The sequence below is a fragment of the Lasiodiplodia theobromae genome (assembly GCF_012971845.1).
Source record: "Lasiodiplodia theobromae strain AM2As chromosome Unknown scaffold_2, whole genome shotgun sequence".
NCBI lineage: Eukaryota > Fungi > Ascomycota > Dothideomycetes > Botryosphaeriales > Botryosphaeriaceae > Lasiodiplodia > Lasiodiplodia theobromae.
Genome location: NW_023336495.1, coordinates 1 through 27,723, shown reverse-complemented (window position 1 = coordinate 27,723; position 27,723 = coordinate 1). Strand labels below are relative to the sequence as shown.

Below are 27,723 nucleotides of genomic sequence, written 5' to 3'. Positions count from 1 at the left end.
AGTTACAAATCATTCGCCAGGCCCGTGGCAACGGCAGCCAAGCCCATTGTCGGTTCTCGGATCAAGATGGAGACGAAGATTCCGGTGGGGTTGGTCGAGGCATTGAAGGATCATACGTAGAGAGCCCGATGAAGGCGTTCCGTAGGAGATGAACCAGTCGTGAGATAGTGGCGCCTTACTGTGGCCACCGAATGAAGAGACAGCCCCGTAGGATTATCTGAAATGATACGCAACTTTGTTAGATTAAGTGCCCGAGTGGATATTCAGCCACCGGCAGGATGCACCGATAGTTATCGCTACTGCATGATGGTCCTGCGACGCCGCGTTCCATCTGGTGTAGGCGCCGCCCAGCCTGAGGAGCCTCGCAATCCAACGTATCGCGGCCGACGAAAAGCTCGTACGAGGCACGGAAACCCCACTGGAACTGAACCTCGGGCCATATATCTTTTCTGCTTTCGGCGATAGCGGAACATGAGGGGGTCCGGAGTTTTGTATCTGAGTCAGCTACCATCCTCGGCTTATGTAGCCGCCATGGCTCGCGAATCGAATCGCAAGCCAAGTGGATCGATCAGGCGCCGTAAGTTAACCCGAGTACGGAACAGGCCCTCTGCCGGACTCTAGCGTGGGATTGTTTTCTGGCGTATCAGAGGTCCGGTGAGTGCGAAAATAATCGGCCTTGACCTACCATATTATTCATACAGGGACAGGCATTAAATGAAGCTTCGTATTTAGTAAGCTAGTCCTTAGCCACAATCGGAATTGCCGAATGTAAGTGTGGAAGTTTGTTTAGTAATATATTTTGAGAGTAGGTGCTTCTCCAGAAGAGTAGAAATTCGGAGGCATACATCGCGATATCACGGTATCATTAAATTGTAACATACTTAGATCTACCCAAGAGCCTTGAAAATTTTTCAATCCTGTAATCTGTATAAATTGGTTCCTTCATGACCGAAATTTGGAAAACGCCGCTGCAAAAACATATATCCTTTCTACATTAAAGAGAAAAAACAAAAACAAAAGAACGCGAAGTAGATCTATAAAACGTTCTGGATAAACCAATCGAATACCGTGTACAGACAGCTTTGATAAATTTCTCAAACGGCGCCAGCTCCCATCTGAGCCTTGCCCTTGATAGATTTCCAAGGCACCAGCAAGCTTGCAATGGTAGCGATGCCAGCCAAAGCAATACTGAGGATGAGGGCAGTTTGGATGCCATCGGTGTAAGCGGCCAAGACGGCGGTCAAGTCGGGGCCAGAGAAAGACTTCCGTAGATCGGTGGCTCCAACAGCGACGACTGCGGCTGGCTGAAGGTTGGGCGCAGAGGTTTTGATGCTGCTGATGAGTTTGTTCGTGAAGGCTGCCTGACCAGCGCTGACCATGATGGCGCCGCCCATGGTTTGAAAGACTGTTGGGAAGGTCAGAAGCTTGGAGAGATGAGGCAGCGGAGTGCAGAGAAGACAAAACTTACAAAGGATTAATGCAGTAGCGGAAGAAACTTCGTCTGGGGGAGAAAGTGCTTGTCCGGCCATGATAGGTACTTGGAAGCAAAGACCGATTCCAAGGCCAGCGAGGACCTGATAGCCTATCCACTCGCCGGGGCCTGAGGTCTGGTCAAGGGTGTAGAGTAGCCCGGAGCCAACAGTAGTCATGACGGCGCCGAGGACAACGAGTGGTGCGAACTGCCCTGTCGCGGTGATGATGGCTCCGGAGCCAATCACGGTGATGGCTGTTCTGTCAGCAACAGTGCACGTTTGCTCAGGTTGCGGGGTAATGCTTACTGTCGGCGATGATGAGTGCGAGATTCCGGATCCCGCTTTCCTGGGCAGAAGTACTCCGAATAGCCTGAAAGTAGATGGGGAGATAGTAAAGAAGGATAAAAAAGCCTCCAGCGAGGCTGCGAAGATAAAAGTCAGCGATGAAACTCGGCAGGAGTTATGATCAACTCACAAGAAGCTGAAAAGACAGCCCGTCCAGATTTCGCGACGCTTGAGAATCTGCGGAGACAACATGCCGCGCGGACCTTGCCACCACTCGATGACGAGAAACAGCACCGTGATGAGGGCGAAGCCAACAAGGGTGCCAATCACGTCGGGCGAGTCCCAGTCCTTGGTGACGCCGCCCCACTGCAGAGCGAGCAGAAGGCAGACGACAGCAGCCATGACGACAAAGAAGCCGGGCAGATCCATGTGCAGCAGCTTCTCCAGGGGAGATGCGCGGCGCGCTTCTTCGGAAACGGAAGCCTCGGGCGTCTTGAGGATGACGACGATGATTGCCACGGCCACGCCTCCAATCGGCAGGTTGATGTAAAAGCTGCGCCATGATTTTCAGTCAAATTACCGGTGTTGCGGAAGTCTTGTGGCAACGTACCACCAGCGCCAAGATGGGCCATCGGTGAAAACACCTCCAATCAGAGGACCAATGACGCTCGCGACGCCATAGGTAGCTCCGATGATTCCGGTGAAAGCAGGCCGCTTCTGCGGCGGCACGACGAAGGCGATGATGATGTAGCAGCCGGCAAGCACACCGGCAGCACCGAGGCCGATGATGGCGCGTCCCACGATGAAAGTCACACTGTTCTGTGCAACAGCTGTGCCACAGTCAGCACACAAGGATGAAGAGGGTGGGGTAGGGTGGTCGCACCGCAGATGAGGCTTCCAATCTCGAATATGGCGACGCTAACGAGGAATACATTTTTGAGATCGAGGAATTTGTAGGCCTTGCCCCAGACAGATTGCGAAGAGGCGACGGTGAGGAACAGCGCTGAGCCGTACCATCCGATGTCGTCAAGTGCGTGAAACTGATCAGTGATTTTGGGGATTGCGGTTGCCACGATGTTCTGGGTGGCGGGATTAGCAACCAAACAGGAATGAGCAGCGAGGGGCGCACCATGTCCAGCGAAGCGAGAAAGACAGCCAACACCAGGGCCACGACGACGGAGCCGAGTTTCCATCCCGTGGGATACTCGTCAGCTGGGGCGTCGATGGCGTGCTTTGGCTCGACATTCGAGTCGTCACTGGATGAGGAAAGCATGGTTGATTGGATGTGGAGGTGATGTGTGTAGAAATGCAAGTGGCACTTGTGGTCTTTTCTACCGACAGCAGTCTTGTTGTTTGGGTTCCTGCATGTTGTTGGAAGCTTTGTAATTGCCGGAAGGTACAGCTTCCGTGGTTACGTTTCGTTGCGGCACAAGATAGGTGGAAGCGAAAGCGATGCATTAATCTATCAACGTGCGCGGGAAAGGACAAAAACGGCTAGACGACCCCACCCCTGCGATCCTTCTGCTCAAAGCTTCGTAATGCCGGGCGAAATTTGCTCTAGGCGCGCAAACAGCTCCTCCCGGAAGCGGTCCTGCAGCTTGGCGTTCTCCGGCCCGTCGACATTGGCGCCGTTGCTGCGTGTCGGGTTAGCTGACAGCCGCGGCGTGGGGGCGATGACTTACGGAGCGACCTTGCAGTCCATCAAAAAGGCGCCGTGAGCCTCGGGACCGAGTTCCGGTTTCACCGCATGGACCAAGGTGCGACTGCCCTGCTCCGTCGTGCGGGCAATCAGCGAAATAGCCAGGTTCATGATAATGCGCTGGAACCAGTTGACATCGTCGCGGAAGATGTCGCTCTTGCACGCGCCGGGGGTGAGGTTGTCGATGATGACATTGGACTCGGGCGTCAGCGGGCTGAGCTGTGCCAGGGCGCGCACGCCGTACAGGAGCAACAGCTTCGACACCTTGTACCTGCATAGACGCTTAGCACGTGTTGGGGGCGCACTGCATGCGGGCACTTACCGGTCGTCCATGTCGGCAATTTCCCGCTTGTTGAGGGCGGCGAAGATACTGGCGCCGTGCTTCTTCTCGGAAAACTTGGCGATGTACTGCAGGTCGCTGCCGACGAAGGCGAGGCGGCCGCGCAGGCCCGTCTTTTGCGCACTCTCGCGCAGCTTGGGCAGCACCTCGAGGCCAATCAGCATGGGGCTGATGACATTGGTGGTGATGTGGCTCTCGTTGTCCTCGGCAAGGGCCCACTTGGTGGTGAGAATGCCGGCGTTCTGGATGACGGCATCGAGGCGATCAAGCGTGCGCACGCGCTCGCCAAACTGCTTGATGGACTGGTAGCTGGAGAGATCCAGCGGCCACACTTCCAGGCGCTTGGCTGAGCATTTGGTGGCGGCGACAACCTGCTCGACGGCGGCCTGGCCCTTGGACTCGGAGCGCACGGCAAGGATGACACGTGCGGCGCGGAGGCGGACCAGGTGCTTGACGGCCTCGAGGCCCAGGCCGGTGTTGGAGCCGGTGACGATGACAACCTGGTCGGAGAAGTCGGACTGCGGGTAAGGCAGCTTGACAAAGAGCTGCGAGTAGAGAAAGGTGGTCGCGTAGCCCATTGTTGCGTCTGTTTGGTGGTGATGGTGGGCCGGCAGAGGGGCAATGGCGGTGCGGCTTAAAAGCCACGGCTCTGCTCTTTGTCAGCACGGAAGCGCTAAGTCCGGTGCGGCTGCGATTGCTCAGCAGCGGCAGGCTGCAGGCTCAGGTGCAGGCACGGACGGACATGGCGCCGCTGCAGGATCAGGATCAGTGGTGTGCTGACTGCAGCCGTCTCCGGCGGGGGGGGCCTGGCCTCGGCTCTTATTTTAAGCATCGGCCCCTCCCGCCGGACCGGCCCGTTCGGGAACCGGCTACGGCCACGCTCGCTTGCTTATGAAAAAGTGCCCGAGCCCAGCACCAGGCCGTCCAAACGATTCGATGGCCCTGATTGCACTCCTTGTCCTGTTGGCCGTCCTTGGTGCTGCCGCCACGGCTGTGCAGCGCCTCTTCCTCTCGCCGCTCGCGCGCTTCCCGGGCCCGCGGCTGGCGGCCGTGTCGGGATGGTACGAGCTCTACTTCGACGTGGTGCGGCACGGCCAGTTCTTCCGCGAGATCGAGCGCATGCACCGCGTCTACGGGCCGGTCGTGCGCATCGGCCCGGACGAGATCCACGTGCGCGACCCCGACTGGTACGACACGCTCTACACTAGCGGCCGCCAGCCGCGCGACAAGTCGGCCTGGCACGTCGGCTCCTCGGGCGGCCAGTCGACCTTCGGCACCGTGCCGCACGCCCACCACCGCCTGCGCCGCCAGGCTCTCAACCCCTTCTTTTCCAAGCGCGCCGTCGCCGCCCTCGAGCCGCTAGTGCGCGATCGTGTCGACAGGCTGGTCGCCGCCCTGCTGCTGCGCGCCTCCCAGCCCGTCGAGCTGCAGACGGCCTTCATGGCCCTGACCCTGGACGTCATCTCCAGCTATGCCTTCGGAAAGCCCTTTGGCCTCGTCGACGCCCCCGACTTTGGCGCCTCGTGGAAGAAAGCCATCATGGCCAGCATCGAGGCCGGAATCGTCAACCGCCACTTCCCATGGCTGGGCGCCGTCCTGACCAGTCTCCCCGACTCCGTTGCCGTGCGCATCAGCGAGCCCGCCGCCTTCTTTGTCCAGCTTCAGCGCGTATGTGCTTTCTCTTGTTGCGCTGTGCATCTCTGCTGACCGCCGTAGAAAATTCGCCAACAAGTCGATGCCGTCATGCAGCGAAAACGCGCCTCGGACCGCTCAACGGGCCCGAGCAAGACAATTTTTGAGGAAATATTGGAAAGCAGTCTGCCGCCCGAGGAGAAGACGCTGGATCGCCTGATGGACGAGGGCCTTATTCTCATCGGCGCTGGCGGCGAGACCACCGCTCAGACTTTGGCAGTTCTGACCTTCAATCTGCTCCACAATCCTCCCGTGCTCCAGAAACTGAGGAAAGAACTGGACGACGCCATCCCAGATCCGGCAAACATGCCGTCATGGCAGCAACTTGAGCAGCTGCCCTATCTCGTAAGTCGAGATCCCGAGTCTAAACCTCCTTTTCCTGACATGCAACCAGCAAGCCGTCATCCAAGAGCAACACCGCATCGGTGCAGTCATTACTTCTCGTCTGATTCGCATCGCACCCGCCGAGGAGTTGCGGTGCGGCGAGTGGACCATTCCGCCTGGGGTAAGCCATCACTCCTATTTGTCTGCTCTTGCTAACCTGCGTGCCCTCCAGACTCCAACCAGCATGACCTCCCACTTCATCCATCTCGACCCAGAACTCTTTCCCCAGCCGCTCAAGTTTTTACCCGAGCGCTGGCTCGAGGGGGGAGTCAACGAGCACTCCAGGAAATACGTTGTCCCTTTTTCCAAGGGCAGTCGTGCATGCATCGGTATCCAGTATGTGCCCTTTGAAAAATCGCTGAAGCTTCTTCTCACCACTCTTCGCTTAGCTTGGCGACGGCCGAGCTGTTCCTCGCCGTGGCTTCCGTCGTCAGACGCCTTGACCTTGCCCTGTTCGAAACATCGCCCTCGGACGTCGAGATTACCTGGGATGGATTTGCCGGAGGCTTCAGGCCAGAGTCCAAAGGGATCCGTGTCACCGTCTTGGGGGAGCGCACGTAGTGTATTGATATACTTGTCGTGGGATATTTATAGCACCAGCCGGATCGCAGATTCCGAACCCTCATATTACTGATCTACATCCCAATCTGGGCCATCCATGACGAAGTGGGCCTGTGTGCTGACCACCTCTCTTGGCCAGTAGTTCCACCGGAACCCCTCGACCCGACATGACGTAGATGTTACGGTGGGGAACTGTGCTGGCCTCTTTGCACACTATGATGGGCTTCTTCGTCAATCGAGAGTCCAACGGCTTTGCCATTCCCCCTACTCTGCCGTTGTTTCGCGATTGCGAGAAGCTAAACAATGATGAATGGCGTAGTTCCTAGTTCAGTACTTACGAGTCTTATGGCCGGCTGCCAATCGCGAAGCAGATAGAAGAAACCCTTGTTCATTTTGCATTTATCCACCCGACCACGACCTCGTCACGCATACCAAATTAAATAGATAGATGTGCAGGGAAAGGGCAATAGTAGATAGAGAAGGGCTAGGCTGAAAATGGCCACGTAATACTGTGGACCGGACCTGCGTATCACATTGTTTGTCAAGTTGGAAGACATTGGGCCAGAGAAGGCCAGATCTTCGCACAAATCTATTTGGAGGAGCATTGAGATTGCCCAGGTGTGTCCGAGATGCGGGATTCCAGAAGCCATACCTTCGGCTGAAACCGGCATCGAACACCTCCATGAAAGCATCCCACTAAACTTATACCACGTAGCTGGTAGCCGCCAATTGGGCAGCGGTTGCCAAGATAAAGGCCCACACCAACCGTGTTTTCCACCTGGGCTGCGGGGTGATCTAGCATGAGACGGAATGATGTTGTATGTCATGTGTGTGGCCGAGCATCGGAACCCAGGCCATTATGGAAACGGGGCTGCTGTTTATTTGCCCATCCAATCAAAGGAGTACCACCAAATGGAAAAGCAGCAGAAGTCGTACGCGCTGAAGAATTCCGTAACTTTTATCAACCCTTTACAATTCTCTGGTTTATACTTCGGTGTGCGTACCGAACTTTTTAAAGCCTAGGCTACTGATATTTTACCATCCAGTAGATGCATAGAAAATGTAGGGTGCTCGTAGGACCGAAAGCAGAGCCAAGTGGAATTAACGGAATGACTTTGAAGTCTTTTGAGCAACTCGAAAGTTCACACCAGCTGTACCCAGTTCCGAGCATTCGGTCCGGATCCTGGTAGTACGAGATGATGCTGAGGAAGGTCATTCGTATTCGGCAGCTGCCGCACCAAACCTAGTATTAGAATGTTTGAAAACTACAACGGGATTGTTCCCAGCCGCAGCTACCATTGTAAGATGGCTCGTCTCCACTCTGCTTAAAGTATCATCCCCAATGTAGAGATTAACTCTAGATAGATTAAGCTCGAATTTAAGTGGTACATGTCTCCGACTTTATAGTGGGATGTGAAATAATATTGCTCAATGATTTCACGGCATTAAAAGTTTGAAAGCCTACAATACTGATATGCCATCTAAATTCATTGGGCTGATTCAGGTTTTTAGGTCAGGTGGATATATGCTGAAGATGAGAAAATGGAGAAGTCCCTATGTTATCTACACTCAAAGGCGTATAGCTTCTGAGCGATGCTGTATCGTGTAGGAACACTTGTAGTAGGTTTCGTCAAGTGTAAAGAAGAGTCATGGTAAAATGAGGCTTAACGATTGTTAACGCTATGGGAATATATCTAAACTGCATATTGAAATTTTGACAGCGTGGAACGAGCGAATAAATGCAAGGCTAAACAACGATTGACGCCAAATCACACAGAAACATTCGTAAGAATCCAGTCAGCTCTATCTGCAATCCCATCCTGCCATGCTACAACGATCGGCCGTCATCTGTCTTTCTCTGTCACCCAACTCTTAGATCTGCGCAGAAACCTGTGACTGCGCGCTGCCGAAAAGCGGACCAGCATCCATGGGGGGCTCGGCCTTGATGTTCGGGGTCTCGGGGGTCTCTGCCCAACGAAGCTGAGGGGACTCGAGCAGCTTCATGCGGTTCTCGCTGCGCATACGGTTCGCCGTGATGCGCTCGGGGTAGTTGCGCATGAACATGTTGGTGAAGTGGGTGCCATAGTGGATGCCTTCGCGGGGCTCCTGTCCAGCGTCGAAGCCTTCGAGCGGCTTCATGACAGCGGAGAAGTTGGGCTCATGGAAGTAGGCAAAGGCGAAGCGCTCGCGGGTATTGAGGCCGACCTTGTGTGGGGTGGACGGCAGGAACGAGTTGGTGACGTACTGCATCATGTCGCCGGGGAAGACAGTGAAAACGTCAGGCACGGGCGGCACGTACGTCCACTTGTCGTCATCCTCGGCCATGCCGGCGGAGCTCTTGCGCCAGTTGGCGTAGTTCTCACCCTCCATCGGCGGGCGGATGAAGAGGCCGCCGACGTCGTTCTGGGCGGCGATAACGAGCAGGCCGTAGTCGGTGTGGGAGCCGATGCCTCGGCCATCCTTGCCCTTGCCGTTGACGTTGTTACGCTCAGGGAAGCGCAGGACGCGCATGTGGTGCCATCCGTCTTGGGTGTACTTGGTCAGGGCGTTGCCGTCCTTGAGCCCAAGGCCCCAGGCGATCAGCTGCAGCATCTTCTCGCCGCTTTCGCCGAGGTAATCCATGTACGTGTTCATGACAGTGCGCATCTGCTTGAATGGCCAAGGGCAGGGTCCGTGGCACGGCCACTTCTGCTGCACGCGCGGGTCCGTGGGCGGCAGGTCCTTGGTGACAGTGAAGATTTCGCTGTAGTCGGCAATGTTGTCGGTGATCTCCTCGCCAGATGCAATGTAGCCTGCAAAGGACTGGTCGTCGACGCAGGATGCCTTTGTCTTGTAGGGGAGGTCGAAAAACTTCTTGCTGCAGATGAAAGCGGCGTCGGCGAGCTTGCGGTTGATCGGATCCATCGAGATCTGAAGGATGCCGTCTTTGCGCCAAGCATCAATCATGCTGCGGCCCAGCGCCTGGTCGGATGCGCTACCAGTGAGCACCTCGGGCAGCTCAAATGTCTTCAGGTTGCCAACAGTGGCCTTGTGACCTGGAGGCATCGTTGATGCTGCAGTGTTGTCGGTCAGTGTTGCGAGCCTTCGAGCCAGCCGCATCGGCGGCGGCACGGCAGACACTCGGGGGAAACTCCCGGCCACAAACGGGCGGGACATGATGACTCGGGCAGACATGATCGTGGGGTTGCCGATCAAAGTAGAAAAAGTAGAAATATCGGGAAGTGTAAAAGGTTGAGTATTCGAGGTGAACATGGAACTGAGGACTGGAGACTGCTGCTCTGAGATGGACTACAACGCTGGAATTTATACACATCTCATAGCCGCCCGCTCTCTGTGCGAAAGTATGCGGCAGCTGCAGCAGCTGCATTCCCATGCAGTGTTTGGGCTCTACCCTCGTTCAACGCCCTGCTTCATGTTGACGGGGGACCATTACTCGAGCATCAGAGTCAGATGCCAGTCTCGACCATCGTGTGGCGACGGCGGATATTTTTCCATCTTGGTGGTCGGGGTACATTCGCACCCCGGATGCCCTTGCTGCCGCCGCCGCCGTGATAGCTGGTTGGACAATGACGTGCTGCTCCGTGCGCAAATCGTGGCTTGTCGACAGCTTCCAAGCCACCACCACCAGCCCTTTTGCGTATTTTGACGCTTCATGATCCCTCTGATTTTACTATAAAGAAGAAGCCTTTCGTGGCGCAGCAGCTAGCTAGTTGCAACGTTCCGTGATAGTCCGGGGTGGTATCCGGTATTACAGCCTAGCTGCATCGGGTCCTACGAGACTGCGGCCTGCGCAATCTTACAAGTCAGACCTCGTATTGATTGACGAATTCAAAACCGTGGCGACGGCTTTTTTTGTGCAGGTACCAGCAGCTGAAACCTGGGCTGTGGAAGATGCCGATGGGGCGGAGTTACCTCCGAGCTATCATTGGACAGTGATGTGGGCAACTGTGGCCACACACGGGCCGGCCCTTCGTGTCGTGTGCATCTACCACCCTCCGGCCTTTATTCGCCCGGGGCCGCGACGCTCGGCGGCGGAGGGCCCGCTATCCTCACCCATCGACGCCCAATGGAATTGCCCGTCACCCTCCAATCGTCACGAATACCGGACCTTTCGCCCGATAAAGCGGCTCTTTGACCAATGCCGGCGGCCCCGACGCGTGCGATCGAAGATGCCGCGGGAAGCGATCAGCGAGCTGGATCGCATCTCAATGGCCACCGCACCCTTGAGCCTTTCGATGTCTTGCACGGTGGCAGAAGAGAACTCCCCAATGTAGATACCTACTCCCCTGTCTCGCTGACGCCCCGGCGCATCCGACCGGCTAGGCCGGTGAAATTAAGTCCGGGTGCTTCTATTGTAGTCGTTTTGAACCTTCACCGACACGACCTCAAACCATGTCTGCATCGATGCCTGAGGAGAAGAATATCGCGACCGGGATGTTGAATCAACAACAGATTCTGGGCCATCCACCAACGAATCAGTCACTTGTCGCTTGTGCAACTGGCCAATCTCCGTACGGGCAGTTCCATTTTTAAACAAGAAAGCCGCGGAGTCGGCAATTAGACTGACGCAAGGCGGACGCCAATGAACACCTCCGCGCTCGCCTCGCTACTTGTGGTCTCCACCGCCTCGTGGCAAGAGATCTTTCCTCATCAGCCCAGTATCCACTCTGCATCGTCGCGGGGGAAACCTTAAAACATGTCAGCATCTCCACCCTCGGTTGCGCGGCATTGACAATCTCGCTTTGGTAGGTAAGTGATCATCCGTTGCTGGGTTTTGTCAGATGGGTCGTGCTATGACAACAGCTATTACAAAGCGGAGTCACGGACTAGCAGGCATGTAATCCCTGAATAGAGGGGGGATAAAGGAGTAAAAAGCATCTGATAATTCATCGCGATCGCGATAGGCAGCCCACAATGGCGTGGTGTTGATGAAGAAGATAGGTAAGCTACAGCGAGACCCGAAACCTCCCCACGTCAACCGGCCAATCCAGCCCAATCGCATGATTCACATTACCCCAAGGAGATTCGCAGCAGCATACGACACGTCTTTTTTTCTACATCGGAGAAGGAGAGAGTCTACGGGGCACTGTACTGGTTGTCCCCTCGCGCTTTGTCTGGACGAGATAGCTATACGGGCGTGAGGACTCCGTTTCCTCAACCCCGTATTGATTTCACTGTCCCCACTTTAACGTCTTACCCGAGCTACCTCACAAGCCGCTACCATGTAAGCATATAATTTGGCGAGTGATGCCGAAAGTGTACTGCAGGTACACCACGTTGGTGAGATTGGCAGGTGCAATAGCACAGAACAGTTTCGGCCGGCGTTGTGGCAGACGAGCTGTTCCTGTAGTGCTTCCTCGGTGCTGTAGAGGGGTTCATTTCATCACCCCGGCCGGTTAGTAGTGTTGCTTCAAACCACTTACGTCAGGACCGTCTGTCTCCACAATGCTGCTGCTGCGGGAGCAGGGGACATGCTTGCTGGACGGGCAGCCAGATAACACCTCCTCATACTCGCAAATGTGGCGTGACCTGATCCAAAGGCCTGCCGTGTCGTGGCCGCGGCAGCGGAGGTGGTGGAGTATCCAAGTACCCAGAGTCAAAGCGTGTAGTTATACGATATCGGTGTCCACCGGCGTGAGCGGAAAGGAGGTAAAATCTCCGGGAGCGAGGTACACGGGCGCATTCAACTGTACCCACTTGTTTGTATTTGGTAGGAATGCTGTTTCTATCCGCTTGCGGCCCGCCGTTGTCGGGAAGGCCGTGGCAGATCAATCGGCGGTCAAAGCGGGCTGTCTCTAAACGCTTGATTCTAGAAAGTGCTCTGGGCGCTTGGTCGGAGTTATCTGCGGCTATATTTCCGAAACCCTTCGAACGCTACCCTGGTGAGGACTTTGCTGGCATTTCTAAGGCATTCGCGTCAGTGGCAGGTTGCCGACGGAGGCCCTTCGTGTGTCTTTCTTCTTGAAACGTCTACTTTGTCGTGAGTCTGCAGAACCAGAAAGCCCCCTATGCAGATCGTTCACGGTTGCTTTCGAGCTTCTTAATTCTGAAAAATTCCACCAGCTTCACCGCTCTGGGTTGAGCTGTCAATCGAGCTTGATCATGCATTGCACCGGCTCTGCCGCGCTTCGGCCGTGTACCAATCGCTCGTGTTGAATGGAAGGCAACGATTACTACAGCTACACGGAAGCCTCGGTATGCCGAGCCGATAAAGCAATAATGGGAGCACGCTAGGGGTTGTTTAACGAGAGGTCTGAATGTCTTTTAGTACGTACCGATACTTAACTTGCATCTGACGGCTTTTAGAGACTAGAAATCCGTCTGCAATCCATCAATATCTAGATACATAAGCTCAGAAGCTGTGGCAATTTCGCATTCGGACCTTGCCGTTCCATTTCGAACAGCTCATAGTGTACATGCCATTGTCTGGTACGTTCTCCCTCGCGGAATCTGTCTTTCTTAAATTGTGACCTTTTCTTTCTGATGGAAATAGGGGATATCACAAATTCAGCTTTTACGACATCTTTAACCGGTCCATCGCCCTCTTTCCCGCGTATCAACGTCCGCTCCGTTTAATACTTGACTTTATCATCATCCATCTCACCAGGGGCACATTCACCTACGACATCTACAGCGCTCATTCCTCGCATACAACTACAGACCCCACGCCCGCCGATACTGCCACCCGCAGCGGAAACATCCAACCAGCTATGCCACTACACGCTTCTTGAAGAATCTTTAGGATGTAGAGATAACTTTTACAGTTGATGTAGTGGATTTTTCTGGCTATAAGAAAGCCGCTGCCGACGCTGAACCTTTCCACGACAAGACGCCGCCCTAATTAATATGTTCGACTTTCAGCACTGCGCCGTGTGGTTCCCAAGGTGAGTAGCTAATAACCTGCAAGTCCTTTGGTCTAAGCGATTGTCAAGCTTACCGTAATAACGCTCTGTTGCTTCTAAGGATATCGGACGTAGTTCAAATCAATCCCGGCGGATGATTTCGCTTGCAGCCTCTACCATTTACGCTGATCTCTAGTGCAAAGCTTCATTTCAGATGAGCGTGAAGCTATACCACTCTACAATTCCCAGCGACCTTCCCGACATTTGCTTGATTGATTGGGCCGGAACTGGACTGAAGAGCGTCGGCGCCGTCGCGACCACAACGAAGGAGCTCACGCTTCCGACTTCATGTAGGATCTGTAACTTCTAGTAACAGGGCTATGCATTTGCCTCTCTGGTGATAACATATATACTGTCGTTAGATGGCTGAAGCTAATTAGGCTGTGGAAGAACTCTGCGGATGGAGAGGAGCCGTTTCACGGCCAAGGACTCGCGCAAATACGTATAATACTTGGATGGTGTCAGCCGTATCGTCTTGGAAATATTTAGAGTGGCGTTCTTGGATGGTTTCAGCCGCATCTTAGGAATATTTAGAGTGGCGTTCTTGGATGGTGTCAGCCGCATCTTCTTAGAAATATTTAGAGTGGCGTTCTCTTCTTATCTGCAATAAGCTCCCGCGGCGTTAGAGTTGACAGTTAAACTCCGTGCATGAAGTTTAAATATTAATAGAGTCAGCAAATGCTGACACGAGGATACAACCATGCACCCGAAATAGCCCTACCGACTCAGCCTTACCTGCTGCCGAGCCAAATCAGCAAGCTGAAAGGCTGGAGTGTCAAAGTTTGTACGACCGATGACGTCGGAGGCGAACTACCTGGATGAATAAAGACGCAGCCTCGCCCTACCTGTCCGCCCCGAGACTGCGAGAAACCAATTCTACCAAACTGAACTACTGCCACTTCCGCTGCCACATCTCCGTACATCCACGGCATGACGCTTAAAGAAATGCTCAAACGAATCTTCCTCGGCGGCGACGGTGAGCCGCTCTTTGCCCACAGCTTGAGCCAGGCAGCTTGCAGTGAGGCGGGCATCGCAGCAGGAGCAGGCGTGCCACCGCCAACCCACACCAAGCGGGAGAACATTCCGGAGTATGTTGCGAAGCGCTCGGCTAAAAACGGCGATACGTCTATTGCAGGCGAGGTCACGCATGTCGCACCACAAACCAAACAGGCTGTTGTGCATTGACTGTGCGGGTGCGTTGCCGTGGATTGGAAAGGCTCAGTGATACTTCATGGAAGAAAGGTTGGGCTGCATCAAAGATGCAGCTGAGCTTGCGTTGGTGGCCTCGAGGCGGCGAAATGACGTTTCCTTTTTCGGGAGCGCGGTGTCAGATCACACCGCTGACATTCCCCGGTGTCAATGTTCGGTCTGTTTCGGCGAAAAAACAGTCACTCTCTTAAGGCGTGCCACTTGTATTCTTTTCTTATCCTTCTATATAAGTACATTCTCGCAATTCGCAAATGCGAATGGTAGCGATTTTTCCCATCACACCTCTTACACCCACAACGCTTGCCAATCAACTTGAAAATTCGTAGGTGCTGTCAAATTCCCTCAAATAGCGGAGTTCAGAATCTTAATCGTCAACAGCTACAGGGAGTGAAATGTTACTCAGGCCAGCAACAGATGCTGACATACCCGCGATGGCCCGCCTTTCCGCAGTGGCGTTCATCAACGATCCCATCGAGGCTTACCTTTATCCTGGCCGTCGAAACTACCCTGAGGCGTTTGTGAACGCTCAGGAAGCCCTGCTAAGGCAGAGCTTTGATAGGCCGTGCGGATCAGCCGTCGTTGTTGTCCTGGAATCTGGGGATGAAGGTTGGAAGGACGGCCACGACATTGTCGGCTTCTGTGTCTTCACGCGTGAAACAAGAGGGAAAAGAAGAAAAGGACCTCGAAAGGGTATGTCTCTCGCCTCAACTTGCCAATACGATCTCAAGTTGATATTTCAAGCCAAAGACCTTTCAGCAGATATAAAGAAAGCCGTCGGTGGATCCGACCCTGTAGTTTCTCTTATGGAAAGCAACCACCCTATGGTAGATGTTGCTAATTCGACGGCCTTTCTTGAGGCTGATGGGAAAGACGACTCACGCGTATGGACTGAAGAAGGCTTTAAAAAGCCGAAGGAGCGGTACGAACTCTGCGACCTTGGCGTTAGCCCACACTTCCGAAGGATGGGAATCGGCAAGATGATGGTGAAGTGGGTCATGGACAAGGCGCTTGAAGAAGGCGTGCCAGTTCACAGCACAGCAAGTCCTGCTGGAAAATCGCTGTACCAGAGCATGGACTTTCGCACAGTCGGCAAGTGGAAATGGTGCCCGGAACCGAACAGCGAGTGGGACGTCATGCACTGGAATCCCACACCTCAGGAACAGGAATCGCGCAACAATGATGGGAGAGGCAGTGGTCGTTAGAGGAACTCTCGCATGGTCGTGTTCCATCACAGACAATGATATGAAATTGCTAATGACAGAGCTTTATACCTCTCATTGAAAATAGAAAGCAAGCTGTCAGTGTGGATTTTCCGTTGATTGTATGGCCTGAAGAATAGCCCTGCATCACTCCTTGATATGCCTCAACCTTACGAAGCATTTCTTCGGCTTGTGCACTACCCCATCATACGCTTCATAGCCCGATACATCCTCAGGACACTTCAAGAGCTCAAACTGCCACAGCACCATGGTCAAAAATAACCGCATCTCCAAATATGCCAATCTGCGCCCAAAACATCCGCGAACTCCGCCGCCAAACGGCGCCGCCGGCCCCGCCTGCGCATCAAACACGGCCTCGCTCCACGCATCCTTCTCCTCCTCCTCCTCCTCCTCCTCCACATCACCCACCCTCTCCCCATCCTTCCCAACAAGCCACCTCTCCGGCCGGAACCGCGCGATGCCCTCATTCTGCCACGGCCTCCTCCGCGTCTTCTCATCCCCCCGCGCGCTCTCGCTGCGCTTCGCTTCGTCCACGTCCACCGCAGGGCTCAGCATACCGGGCCCGTTGTTCATGGCGAACACGACGGTGCCCTTCGGGATGAAGTGACCCAGAAGTACGGTGTCATGCAGCGCCTGACGGTCGAAAGCGGGCACGGTGTTGCCGAGGCGTAGGATCTCCTCGATGCACGCATCGAGATAGGGGATTGGGGTCTTGGTGATTTCGGCGTGTGTGGGGAGGCGGCGCTCGGCTGCGGAGGCGGAGAAAGCGGCGCGGAGGGCGAGGCGGAGACGGCGCTGGGCGCCCGGGTGGTCGGCGAGGAACTTTACGCCCCAGCTGAGGGAGGTGCTAGTCGTGTCGTGGCCGGCGATGACGAAGCCGAAGACCTGGCAGTTTGGTCAGCGGATTGTGGAGTGTCACGGTTGATATAAGTGTGCAGCAGGGGGTGAAGGATGGGATAAACTCACCTCGTCCTGCATCACTGGCGAAAAGTACGCGGGCGCGCGGCCATCCTTCTCCGCGAAGCGTGTCTCTCGGCTGACGACGTGGTCGACGGCCGAGCGCACCCAGGAGTCGTCGCGGGACGACTTATTCCCTCCCGAAGCCTCCACGGATCTCTTCAGCTCCTGCATGATGCACCTATCTTTGGTCTGGTATGCGCGGCGGATGTGCGGAAGCATCAGGACAAACCACCACTTTACTCTAGGAAGGAGAGCGGACTTGATGTGGATCATTACGTCGGTGATGTCTATCATGGACTGAATGCTCGGGTCGAGCTGCGCCTGCGGGAAGGTGACGGGCTTGTCCTTAGCTTCGGCTTCACGCTTCTTCGAGCCGGAGAGCAGCTCGATCTGAGGTTTGGTCGCACGGCTCGAGAATTCCTTGCCGAAAGAGAATGCGAGGACGGCATCCAGGGCAGCGTTGTGGATGTCTTGAGCAGCGGCGAAGGGTCGGCCATCTGCCAGTCGCGCCTTCAGGCACCAAAGGTCCACAATATCGAGCATGCTGTCATATATTGATGGGGCGGCAACGTTGTCGAGGAACGACGGCGTCATGAGGTCCTGAAGGAGGCGACGGTGGGCCTTCCACTCGGGCCCCGTGCGTTTGACAATATGGAAATTGGGCGCGATGCCGCCGAAGATGTCGCCCGCAAAGGTCGAGCGGTCGAAATCCTTGGCGCGGTGGAGAAGGACATCTTGCGACTCGCGGAAATCGCTGAGAAGCAACGCCGGCTTCGAGAACGGCCACATAAAGACTTGAACGAGAGGGGCACGGTGCCGTTCAGTTTGCTTTTGGAGCCAGGCCATCAAGTCATTCGTTTTCCCAACTTCGGCAACAATACTAGGTATATCGCCGAAGATACTTTTGACGGCTTCGTGGTTGTATGGTATACCGGGCATGGGCTTGGGAAGCAGCCATAGATATACTCGGTAGAGTGCTAGCATCGACACTGCCAAGAGGCCGAGGAGGCGGAGGGGATCCAGAGGCGCCTGCATAGAGGGCGGAACATGGGTGGAGAGTTCGGTTGCAGACATTGTTCTGAAAGATGGAATATAGATGAGTTGGATAGTGGTGGGTTCAAGTTGGATTTGCGTCTGGTCTCAAGACGGCGTTCTTATAGCTATTTTAGAGCTTTTAACTCGGGGCCGGAAAGCCGACTTTCCGAAGTCGTCCTTAAAGTTGTGAACGGGAGTCAAGCATAGACCGGTGTCCGAAATTCAATTGCACGGATCTTGGTGGCACTCGTACCAGCTCTACGATTTGGCGACAAAGAGCCATCCGAAGCACCAATGAAAATGTCCCATTTCACAAGTCCCTCTATCTACTCTGACTCCCTCATCGCTCAATCGAATAGCTCCATCTCAGATGCTGTGACAAACAACCGACACTTTCACTAGCGACCAGGCTCCTTCATCGCAGAAACCATAAGGGTTCAGGTGGGCAACCAGCCACCGTCAGCCACGTGGATGCACTTCCAGGCCACCATTCATTTCCTATGCCGACGCTACAACACTGTAGGTTTCCGAAGTTTGCCGAGCGCTATATGCCGTGCCCGAGCGGTGCGCGGGACTCCGAGATCGACACGCGGGGGCGTAAGCTCGTTCACGAGCATTGCGCCTCCCGCAATTGGCCCAAGCAGTAAGACAATGATGCACTGGCGCGAGAAAAAGAGAGCCTATTCCGGAACAGTGCAGCCCTCTGTCAATAAGAGTGGCGCACTACCACGGCACAACCATATGCGCGGCGTTCCCTCCGTGCCTGGCCGAAGCAAAGCGAAACGACGGAGGGCAGTGTTAGGGGACAGCGCATCCCCCCATCATATAACCCGAGAAGCCGTCAATCGAGACACGATCCTCACGACACCGCAGAAACTCGAACACGTCTAACAATATGCACTACATCGACAAAGATAGTCGCGGCCAGTAAGTCCGACCCGTACCTGTTCGGCATCAGACGCCTCCAGGCTAAGGCACATCAGCTTGAGCATCCACGCTCTACACAAGCCTGAATGGGGAGCGGCATCCGAGCTCTGCCCGCAGCGGGGCATCGTCACCTACAGGCTTGCTCCTAACCGCGTCAACCCCATGGCTGGAGCACTCCATGCAGCAGTTTTCAACGTCTGGAGGAGAACAAGACAGCAGATATTGTACTGGGGGACGCCGATGCTGCTGGGTTACCTCACGCTGCAGTGGGCGGAAGAAAGGTATGTGGGAAGCCGAAGAGAAGAAATGTCGAATTCATCTCAGGGTAGAAAAGGAACACAAAGAAAGCAATGACACGTCTAACGCCGATATGTACAGGAACAAATTCGCAAACAGCAAAGAAGGCAGGAAGCTTTACCAAAAGGAAGACTGAACGAGGAAATGTCTGCTCAGGGCGAGGCAAAGTATGTGTACACACAGAGCTCAGAAAGATAACCACCTGCTCCAATCCTCATTATTGCAATCTAGAAAGGAAGGATGATCGTGAGAGGCTCCTTCGAACACGCCAAACGGTGTCTCGAAGCCAGGAATGGCGATGCCGGTAGGGTCGCCTCCGCCACCGTCGAGGGAGGATGAGTTCGTAGCGGCGGCATCGTCAGCAGGGCCCCCATGAGCTCGGGCAACGCAACGCCGCCGGTCCTCCTCCAGGCAGCCCATCATGCTCTCGAGACACGCGGCATACCTCGCGCTGAAGTGCGCGTCGTCGACGCTCGAGTCCTCCAGCGCACGGACGAGCTGGGTCAGGAGATGGCGCGGATCGGCCGTTGTCGTGCGAAGCGGTAGCCTTTCGGCTTTGAGCACCGCCAGGGACGCGGCGATGACGTGGTATAGGACGTTGAGCGGGGCGAGGCGCAACAGGCCTTCGCGGTGCAGCTCCAGCGCGACACCGATGGCCGATTCGGAAGCCTGGAGCCACTCTTCGGCCATGTGGTGGTCCTGGCGGCTGGACTGGTCCATCTGAAGCATGCGAGGTGGGGGTCTTGCCCCTTGCCCGTTGCCGTTGTTGCCCGACTCGAGCCTGCTGGGCGGCAGGGATCGCTCCCGGAGGAGGGCGCGCAGGGATATGCTGTAGAGGAATGCACGTGTTCCCTGCCACATGATTTCCAGATGCTTCGCGAGAGGCGGTGACGATGCTTTGACGCGGTCGAAGCGTGTTTTCCATGCGGCCAAAAGGCCCGAGAAGTCGTCGACCGCGGTCTGGTAGTTTCCGCGGGCGATCAGATCGGCCGTCTGGCGGGCACTGGGGTACAAGGTGTTCTCGATAAGGCGGGTAAGTCTGTAGAGTTCCATCCTACTCTCGAGGATATTGTTGAGGAATTGGCCGTCCGGGGCGTTCGCGATTGCTTTGGACCCGTCGGCTGGATGGCTGAGCTGGCATCTGCGACCAAGCCGAAAGCTCCTCTCCCAGACAAGCGATACCAGGAACTCTTGCACACGTGCATGGCGGGCTTGGCTCGGGGTGTGCTGTAATTTTGTAATCGCACTGTGCAAACCAATCTCATCTGCAAGATTGACTGCCGTGCACAGGAGTCGCCATGACGTGATATTAACCGCCTTGAAGGCATCCCAAGCTGTTCGCACATGTGATTCCAGGGAGACGTCGGCTGTGGTTGGTGCAGCAGCATATCCATATTGCTCAAGAGCATAGTCACCCACGATGTCTTTGGGCGGTGTGATCATGTCCATGGAGCGCGGCCGCCACTCGACAATCAGCATAATACTCTCGATGATGCTCAGTGTCCTGGCCTCGCTGTATCTTTCCGGGCCAGAGCCCCAAAGACACCTCTGGAGTTCTGATTGCACGTGTCGATACAATGCTCCATGGACTTCAGTTGCCCTTGCAGAGAAGGCGCTTGCTTGGTGCCAGGCGTATCGTGAAGTGATGGCAAGGACGGTGGTGCAAAGGAAGGCTTCCTCGGTAGCGAACTGAGCCCTGTTGGCAATATTGCAATACTTGTGATCGACAAGCGGGTACATCGGATGCATGTATCGGAAGAAGTAGTCAATCAGATAGTCGGCATCTTGGGGCGAGAGGTAGCCGTCTCGGCAGAGAGCGAACTGTGTCCAAGTGAAAGCGGTTACGACAGCCCGACCCTCTTCGGGAGCCTCCACGGCACGGGTGACGGCTGGGCCTTCACCGGTGCTCTGTAGCCTCGGTCTGCCGGGAGGTTCTTCCCCCTTCGGTAGTCGGGATGGACGTGGGTTGTGCGAGCGGTTCGCCCGCCGCATAAGTCTTCGTGCAGGGCCGAAGACACACGAAAGTCTCGCTCTGCGGCATCGAACACAGGGGGGGTTCGGAGATTCGGTATCTCCCAATTGGCACTTTACTTTGTGCTTTTTGCACTCAAGGCACGCCTGGTAGTTCCTGCGGCCCGAGGGTTCGTGTGGCGTCGCGCTGAAATCAAAGATGGTTTCGGGCATGTCCAGGGAAAAAAAAAAGGTAAAGGTTGAGAAGACAGTGGAAAGGATGCAATCCTGGGGAGACCGTCAAGTCGAGGGCGAAAGGGCCGGAAGCGCTAAAGGGTCGCCCGAAGTTGGCCGGCCGCAGGTTCCCCCGAAGTTAGCCGGCCGTATAACCGACCACATGGTTCTCTGTAACGATGGTTTCAGTCTTCGATCCCGCTTGGTGCAAAGTCTGATGAATCAAATTCTCTCTTTCCAGTCATCTTCCTCCTGTCCGCCTCGCCTCCCGGATAGATTTGAAGCTTCAATTACTCTGCAAGCTGCGAACACGCCCAGCAATCTTCAAAATGCTTCGCCAACCCAGCCTGAGACTCCCTACACGTCGTGTACTGGCCTTGACCCGCCCCCATCCACCATCAACGGCCATTACCACCACATCAAAGTACACATGTCAGACTCAACCCTCAACGATACCAACCTGACGCCTTCTCCAGAACCCTCTCCACCACCCGGACCTCCCCCAACTCTTTCCCATCCACCAAACCCACCCCCTCCCTCCTCGAGACCCAACGCCTCCGCCGCCCCGTCTCCCCGCACCTCTCCATCTACCGCCCGCAGCACACGTGGTTCAACCCCTCCATTATAGGCCGCATCACCGGCTGCGCTCTGTCCGGCGGACTGTACCTCTTCTTCGCCGCCTACGCCGTCGCCCCGCTACTCGGCTGGGACCTGCGCGTCGACGCCGTCGCCGCCGCCGTCGCCGCGCTGCCAAAAGCCGCGCGCGTTGGTGCAAAGGCGGCGGTTGGGTTCGTGGGCGTCTTCCACTGCGCGAACGGCGTGCGGCACCTTGTGTGGGATCTTGGCAAGGGCGTAAACACGGTCGCTGTTAGGAAGAGCGGATGGGTCGTCGTAGGCTTTAGCGTCTGCGGTGCGGTTATACTCGCGTGGTATTAGAGTTATTTAGTATAAGACGTAGGTGTACTAAGGCTAAACAGGGAGTTTACTACCGATGAAAATAAAGAGACTAGATTGCTATCGAGACGAATTCTTAGGGGATTCGTTAAGCTACTAGCGAGAAGCAAGAAGAGACTCGTGTGCCGAAGGCACGTGACCCGTATGGGCTTGGCAGGCGGGTCGCATGCTCCTCACAGGGGCCGGGCCGCTGGGCGGATACCTTAGGCAGGAGCCCAACGCCCGTGATCCTGACAATAGTACCCCTACCAGCCACGTTACCAGCCATACGTATGGCACGGCCGCGCCACAACTCTACTCTATAAATACAGGGACGCCCGGTTTTCGTTTTCTCTTTCCTCGCCTAACGATGGGGATCTACAGGCTCGCGACACTTTCCCGTTACCTTGCTCGACGTTCTCAACACCGCCTTTATACGGGGTATTCAGCGCTGAGCCGTATTTTACGCACTCCTGTGGGATACGAACTGGCGGGTGCCCGAATAGCGCCAACCTCGTGTTTAAGTAGTCTCCAAATCAGAAATTTCTCCTCGCTTTCTGCACGACGAATGGATCAACCACCCGACGCGGCCGGTGCGACGGAGCCACCAGCTTGGCTAAGTGAATACAGGCAGCAGGGCTGGTACGGCTTTATCGTTTACCGCACTTACTACGGCGACGGGTCTACAGCGCACGCGACGCAATGGGCGCGGGTGCAAGAGAAGATATACGCAATGTCCAGGGAGTACTTGCTGGACCAGCCTGACGAGAATGATTGGCCGTTCGACGAAAGGACAAAGGACATGTGGCAACTCCACTGGGTTGATGATGGAACGATATTCGAAGAAGCAGGAATGGAGTTTGTCAAGGGGTAAGTGGTCTCTTTATCACTGTGACGGCTGGTTTCGTAGACTGACAGCTGCTTCGGGCAGGCATTTCGCACGACTCGCGCAACAGCATATGGATCGGAGCGACAGAATTTCATGGCTCGCTGCGCTCGTTGTGGATCAAGAAGCTTTCGATTCCATCAGCGCGGCGGTCGAAGATGCCGCCAAAGAGCCAAGGGCCTTTGTCTGGGCCGTTGACCCGGATGTAGGCCCCGACGATGTGAAAGAGGACGAGCCGGAAGAGTACAGATACGCAGGGCATTACAAAGTGCCGTTGCAGATGCTCGAACAGTTTCATCGGGTTGTGTTCAACCCCGAGTGCGACAAAATGTACAATGGCTGGGACCTAGCGCTCGACACCCCGTGGCCCAACTGGCGGCGAAGAGGAACACTTGATTAGCTAGGAGACCCCAACACAATACGCATACCCTGGCCACAAGCCGCTGCAGTCTCCGCCCAAGGCTGGGTTCCATGTGTACAAGTCATCCAAAGTGATGCCCGCCGCCGTAGCCATGTCGTAGCAGAAGACGCCGTCTTGCTGCATGACGTACTTGGTATAGTTTGCCGCGATCCCGTCCTACGTGGGCCCTGGCGGTACCGCGCCTGCGCCGGTAGTTAATGTTGGCGGCGCCGAGGTGGTCGGCGAAGACGGAGCGGCCACGTAGTAGGCAACGCCGGGCTGCAGGTACTAGCAATCATCGCCAACCGACGGGTTCCACGCGTAGAACTGCGTAAATGTGATACCGCTCGAATCCAGGACGGTCGCGCAACTGTCGCCGTCGACGACGGTATAATACTCGGTGTAGCCTAGCGTCGTATCGGTGGGTGTAGCGGTGTTACGCTAGGACTTGAAAAGGGGTAAGGCAAGAACGTCGGAGAGGTTTTTAGCGTTAAGGGTTTACTACCGCTATATTACGGAACACCTGTAGAAGAATAGAAGTTAGAAACACGGCGCCAAGCGAATCCCCGCGCCGAGAATCGGTAACCACGCTCATTACTCAGCACCACCAATAACGGTTATAACGCCAAGACCACACCCTTATAAATATAACCGCCCGTTATAATCTACCTCTATATAACGGTTAAGAATTATAGTTATAAGATAAATATTTTCTTATATATATAGTATACTTATTTATAGTAGATAAAATCTTCGTAGTTAATTTTAATTATTATCTTATACTCCTCTTATTATCTTTTCTATCTAACTATAACTATTATTCTCTATATTTAAAGTCTAGTAATATTTTAAATAGTAGTAGTAAACTCTTAACGCTATAAATCTCTTTAACGTTTTTATCTTATCTCTCTTTTTAAGTTCTAGCGTAATACTTTAACTACTATCTTATAAATACTAAAGATAAAATTATTCTATTACTAACTATAATAACTTAGACTAAAATTTATATCTCTTTTTTAGACGCGAAGAACTAAGTATTATAAAATATCTATAAAAGAATAGAAGTTAGAAACGCGGCGCTAAGCGAATTATTACGAACTCTAAAAAATACGGACTTTATAACTCTAAGAGTAGAAAGCCCGTATAAAAAGAAGTACCGCGAAGGTTAAAGAATCTTACGGGTAAAAGTACTATATAGTCTTAGATCCCGTACGAAAAACGAGAGGATATAGAAAGACGGCGCGTACGAAAATACTAGTAGGCGGTAGCTACGACCCGTACGAAAAGACCGCTCTTAAGGGCGCGATAACTTAAAAAAAAGATACGAACTAGAGAATTCTCTACGAGACGAAAAACTATAAAATCTAATTAGAGACCGTAGATCTAGACGTATAATCGTCTTAAAGTAATACGTAAAGACGAGAAGTCGAAAAGTAGATAGACGAAGAAAATAAGTAAGATATAGTACGATATTATAATCGTTTAATAAGAATAGAAGTTAGATATTAAAAAGATATTCTTAGCGTCTAAGTTACGTACGACCTACTTATACTCTCTACTAAGAGTACGAATAACGATATTCTCTACTAAGAGTATAACTAAGTAATACTCTTACTTAAAAGTATACTAGATTATAACTAGCTTCTCTATAGTATATAGATATACTTCTTAGCTAAATACTTAATTTTTTATAGTTAACTTAAAGTTCTAATTAAGACTCTTTATTTAGAGGTAATCGGCTTATTATATATCGTATAATTACGTAATACTCTCTTATCTAATTATTATTTTTTCTCTTTTATCTCTTTAAGATAAATTCTTATAGTTTAACTATCTACTAAGTAACTTCGAAGCTTAGTAGAAGAAATTTATTATTATACTTTAACTACTATTCTTATAAGAGAAGGTAGAATAGTTAATACGATTATTAACTCTAATAGAAAGTATTAATCTAGTATAGAAACTACTAATAAACTAAGTAGTAAATATAGTTAATATATTAGTTAGTATAAACGATACGGGCGAGGTACCTCCCGTCTAGTAATTTAATTCTTAGTAACTAGCTTTAGTTTCTACTAATAAGAAACTATAGTAGACTATTTAGAGTCTATAGAATAAGAACGCGGTTCTTAAAGCTTAGCTAGTATAGATACTATTAGTATTTCTAGTAACTAAAATTAAAGTCTCTAAACCCGACTTATATTATAGAGAACGTAAGAAGATATAGATCTTTCTCTTTTAGTTAGATGACTATATCTACTTCTCGTAAGAGCGCTTTATAAGACTAGAGAATAAAGTTTTCTATACTAGTATCTATCTAAGAGAAGCGGCTAAATAATAGTTCTAACCCTTTAAGAGAAAGTAGTAGACTAAACTCTTCTTTCTACGATTCGAAACTATTTAATAACTATTTTTAGACTATTAAAACTTTATAGCCGCTTTAAAAAGAACTTTTAGCGGTCTAGACGAAGTTTAATAGACGACTTATATTCTTCTCGAAATCTAATAGACGAAATCGGTCTAAGATTATACTATTAAGTTCTAGAACGTAGTCTTTCTAGCCGAGAAGTACTTTAATCTTATTCTTAGAACCTTCTACTATAAAGGATTAAAGAGCGAAATTAAGAAGGTAATATTCTACTACGAAGATATAAAGTCTCTAGAAGCTATAATTAAACTAGTTCTTAAAGTAGAATAGCTTAAGAACGAGTTTAAGTAAGATAAGAAGATCTACTAGCCTAATAACTTCTAGCTAAAAAGGCTACGCTATATCTAGAAAGAAGATAATATTATAGAACTTAATATAGCTTAAAAAGAGAAAAAAAAGTTCGATAACGACGGTAAAGACGGACGTATTCGACGACGAAAATTTATATTCTAGAAGTACGAGCGCTTTAGTAAAGAATTATACTTTTACTATAGAGATAAATAAAATAAAAAGTATCGCTACTAGTAGAAAAGAGAAATACGTAAAAACGCGACTACTATTAAAAAGAATCTAAAGAAGTCTTAAAAGATCTTTTCTACCGCCGTAAAGACCGTTAGTTACGTAGCTCTAAGTTAGACCGTATACTACGATAATAACTATTTAATTTATAAAAGCGATAAGCGTAGAACGGACTAGTATTTAAAGAAACTCTAATAAGTCTACGCTACTTTACGCGCTTCTATATAACTAGAGATAATAGAGTTCGTTAAAAACTTAATAGACGACGAGAATATTCTTAATAGCGACGAAAGCTTTCGCGTCTATATCTTTAAGTTAAATACGCTAGAAATTAAGAAACCGACTAAATCTAAAAATCTAATAAAATAACTTAGCGAGGCTATGCTATAAAGAGTATAGAAATATCTTAACTAATATAGCTTAGCCCGGCGTAACGAAGATTAAATATCTATTCTTAACTAGATATTAAACTCTTAACTAAAACTATTTATATAGTAATAGTATTACGTTGGGACTTGGGAAGGGGGGTGAAGCAAGAACGTCGGGGAGGTTCGCAGCGTCAAGGGTTTACTACCGCTATCTAGGTTGTCACTAGACACTGTGTTCAGAGGATAGCAGCCGTAGTCAGGCAGGGAAGATAACAAGAGGGGTGCAAGGCAATAATTAAAATTGACTACGAAGGTCCTATCTACTGTAACGAGTGTGATCTATATATATAGAGTAATCAGTGTGATTAGTGTTGGTTACTAGTGGTAATCAAGGTGACTAGAGTGATCAGGTTGCCGAAAAGGGTTTGGTAGCTCGGGTCGGTAGGTTCGGGTGCGGCTGGATCGGCCGGGTCGATCGTATTAGGTTAGCGTTACTAGTTACGTGGGCGGTAAGTCGTATAAGATCCTAACTTCCCCACTGCTGTTAAGCGTATCGTAACACTATCCCCCCTCTAGACTGCTTTCGGCCCGAAAGCTTCCGTGTAGGTTCTTATAAGACCCTGCAGGCCCTCTTTACCGTTATTCTTCTTCTTTATACTAATTATGTCGGGTAGTAGCGCTCGTCGGCACGCCTTGGCTTCTCGCATTCTTTAAGACGGGGCGGAGGCGTCCGTTCGTTATTAATTTTGCTCGTCTCGTCCTTAGCACCGTTGCTTCGTTCTTCCCGATCGGCTTCGTTGTTTTAAGTATGTGAAGCGTGGTTGTCGTTGTATTTTTAAGGCGATAACTTCTCCGGCTAAGTGTAACTATTTTTCTTCTTCTTCTATGCTCGTGCTAATTTTTTGTAGTTCGTCGGGTGGATCAACAACGGGATCGTATTCGGGGTTAGTTAGGGTTATTAGGGTTAGTTAGGGTTAGGGTTAGGGTTAGGGTTAGGGTTAGGGTTAGGGTTAGGGTTAGGG

The 27,723-nt window shown here is 52.4% G+C and overlaps 9 protein-coding genes across 9 annotated transcripts; 4 read left to right on the top strand and 5 right to left on the bottom strand.

Annotated features, from left to right (window-relative positions):
- Positions 1-1,094: 1,094 nt before the first annotated feature.
- LTHEOB_534 (Major facilitator superfamily transporter) lies at positions 1,095-3,030 on the bottom strand (the record flags this gene model as incomplete). Its single annotated transcript, XM_035514474.1, has 7 exons — positions 1,095-1,405; positions 1,469-1,726; positions 1,779-1,894; positions 1,948-2,310; positions 2,368-2,587; positions 2,641-2,836; positions 2,887-3,030. 7 exons carry the CDS (start codon positions 3,028-3,030, stop codon positions 1,095-1,097), a joined length of 1,608 nt encoding a protein of 535 aa, XP_035369293.1.
- A 252-nt stretch (positions 3,031-3,282) lies between these two features.
- LTHEOB_533 (Retinol dehydrogenase 12) lies at positions 3,283-4,374 on the bottom strand (the record flags this gene model as incomplete). Its single annotated transcript, XM_035514463.1, has 3 exons — positions 3,283-3,391; positions 3,440-3,727; positions 3,779-4,374. The coding sequence occupies 3 exons, from the start codon at positions 4,372-4,374 to the stop codon at positions 3,283-3,285; spliced, it is 993 nt and encodes a 330-aa protein (XP_035369292.1).
- Positions 4,375-4,732: 358 nt separating this feature from the next.
- LTHEOB_532 (Cytochrome p450) lies at positions 4,733-6,433 on the top strand (the record flags this gene model as incomplete). Its single annotated transcript, XM_035514452.1, has 5 exons — positions 4,733-5,464; positions 5,513-5,833; positions 5,883-5,993; positions 6,045-6,208; positions 6,262-6,433. The coding sequence occupies 5 exons, from the start codon at positions 4,733-4,735 to the stop codon at positions 6,431-6,433; spliced, it is 1,500 nt and encodes a 499-aa protein (XP_035369291.1).
- Positions 6,434-8,305: 1,872 nt separating this feature from the next.
- Positions 8,306-9,478, bottom strand: LTHEOB_531 (2-oxoglutarate-dependent ethylene/succinate-forming enzyme; the record flags this gene model as incomplete). The annotated part of the gene is made up of 1 exon (XM_035514441.1): positions 8,306-9,478. The coding sequence occupies one exon, from the start codon at positions 9,476-9,478 to the stop codon at positions 8,306-8,308; it is 1,173 nt and encodes a 390-aa protein (XP_035369290.1).
- A 5,497-nt stretch (positions 9,479-14,975) lies between these two features.
- Positions 14,976-15,746, top strand: LTHEOB_530 (uncharacterized protein; the record flags this gene model as incomplete). The annotated part of the gene is made up of 1 exon (XM_035514430.1): positions 14,976-15,746. The coding sequence occupies one exon, from the start codon at positions 14,976-14,978 to the stop codon at positions 15,744-15,746; it is 771 nt and encodes a 256-aa protein (XP_035369289.1).
- Positions 15,747-15,890: 144 nt separating this feature from the next.
- Positions 15,891-17,798, bottom strand: LTHEOB_529 (uncharacterized protein; the record flags this gene model as incomplete). Its single annotated transcript, XM_035514418.1, has 2 exons — positions 15,891-16,649; positions 16,731-17,798. The coding sequence occupies 2 exons, from the start codon at positions 17,796-17,798 to the stop codon at positions 15,891-15,893; spliced, it is 1,827 nt and encodes a 608-aa protein (XP_035369288.1).
- An 856-nt stretch (positions 17,799-18,654) lies between these two features.
- LTHEOB_528 (Ubiquinol-cytochrome c reductase subunit 8) lies at positions 18,655-19,119 on the top strand (the record flags this gene model as incomplete). Its single annotated transcript, XM_035514407.1, has 3 exons — positions 18,655-18,686; positions 18,743-18,967; positions 19,065-19,119. The coding sequence occupies 3 exons, from the start codon at positions 18,655-18,657 to the stop codon at positions 19,117-19,119; spliced, it is 312 nt and encodes a 103-aa protein (XP_035369287.1).
- Positions 19,120-19,169: 50 nt separating this feature from the next.
- On the bottom strand, positions 19,170-20,975 carry LTHEOB_527 (Fungal Zn binuclear cluster domain containing protein; the record flags this gene model as incomplete). The annotated part of the gene is made up of 1 exon (XM_035514396.1): positions 19,170-20,975. The coding sequence occupies one exon, from the start codon at positions 20,973-20,975 to the stop codon at positions 19,170-19,172; it is 1,806 nt and encodes a 601-aa protein (XP_035369286.1).
- A 521-nt stretch (positions 20,976-21,496) lies between these two features.
- On the top strand, positions 21,497-23,386 carry LTHEOB_526 (Succinate dehydrogenase cytochrome B subunit, mitochondrial; the record flags this gene model as incomplete). Its single annotated transcript, XM_035514385.1, has 5 exons — positions 21,497-21,591; positions 21,644-22,077; positions 22,301-22,391; positions 22,731-22,970; positions 23,032-23,386. The coding sequence occupies 5 exons, from the start codon at positions 21,497-21,499 to the stop codon at positions 23,384-23,386; spliced, it is 1,215 nt and encodes a 404-aa protein (XP_035369285.1).
- Positions 23,387-27,723: the final 4,337 nt, after the last annotated feature.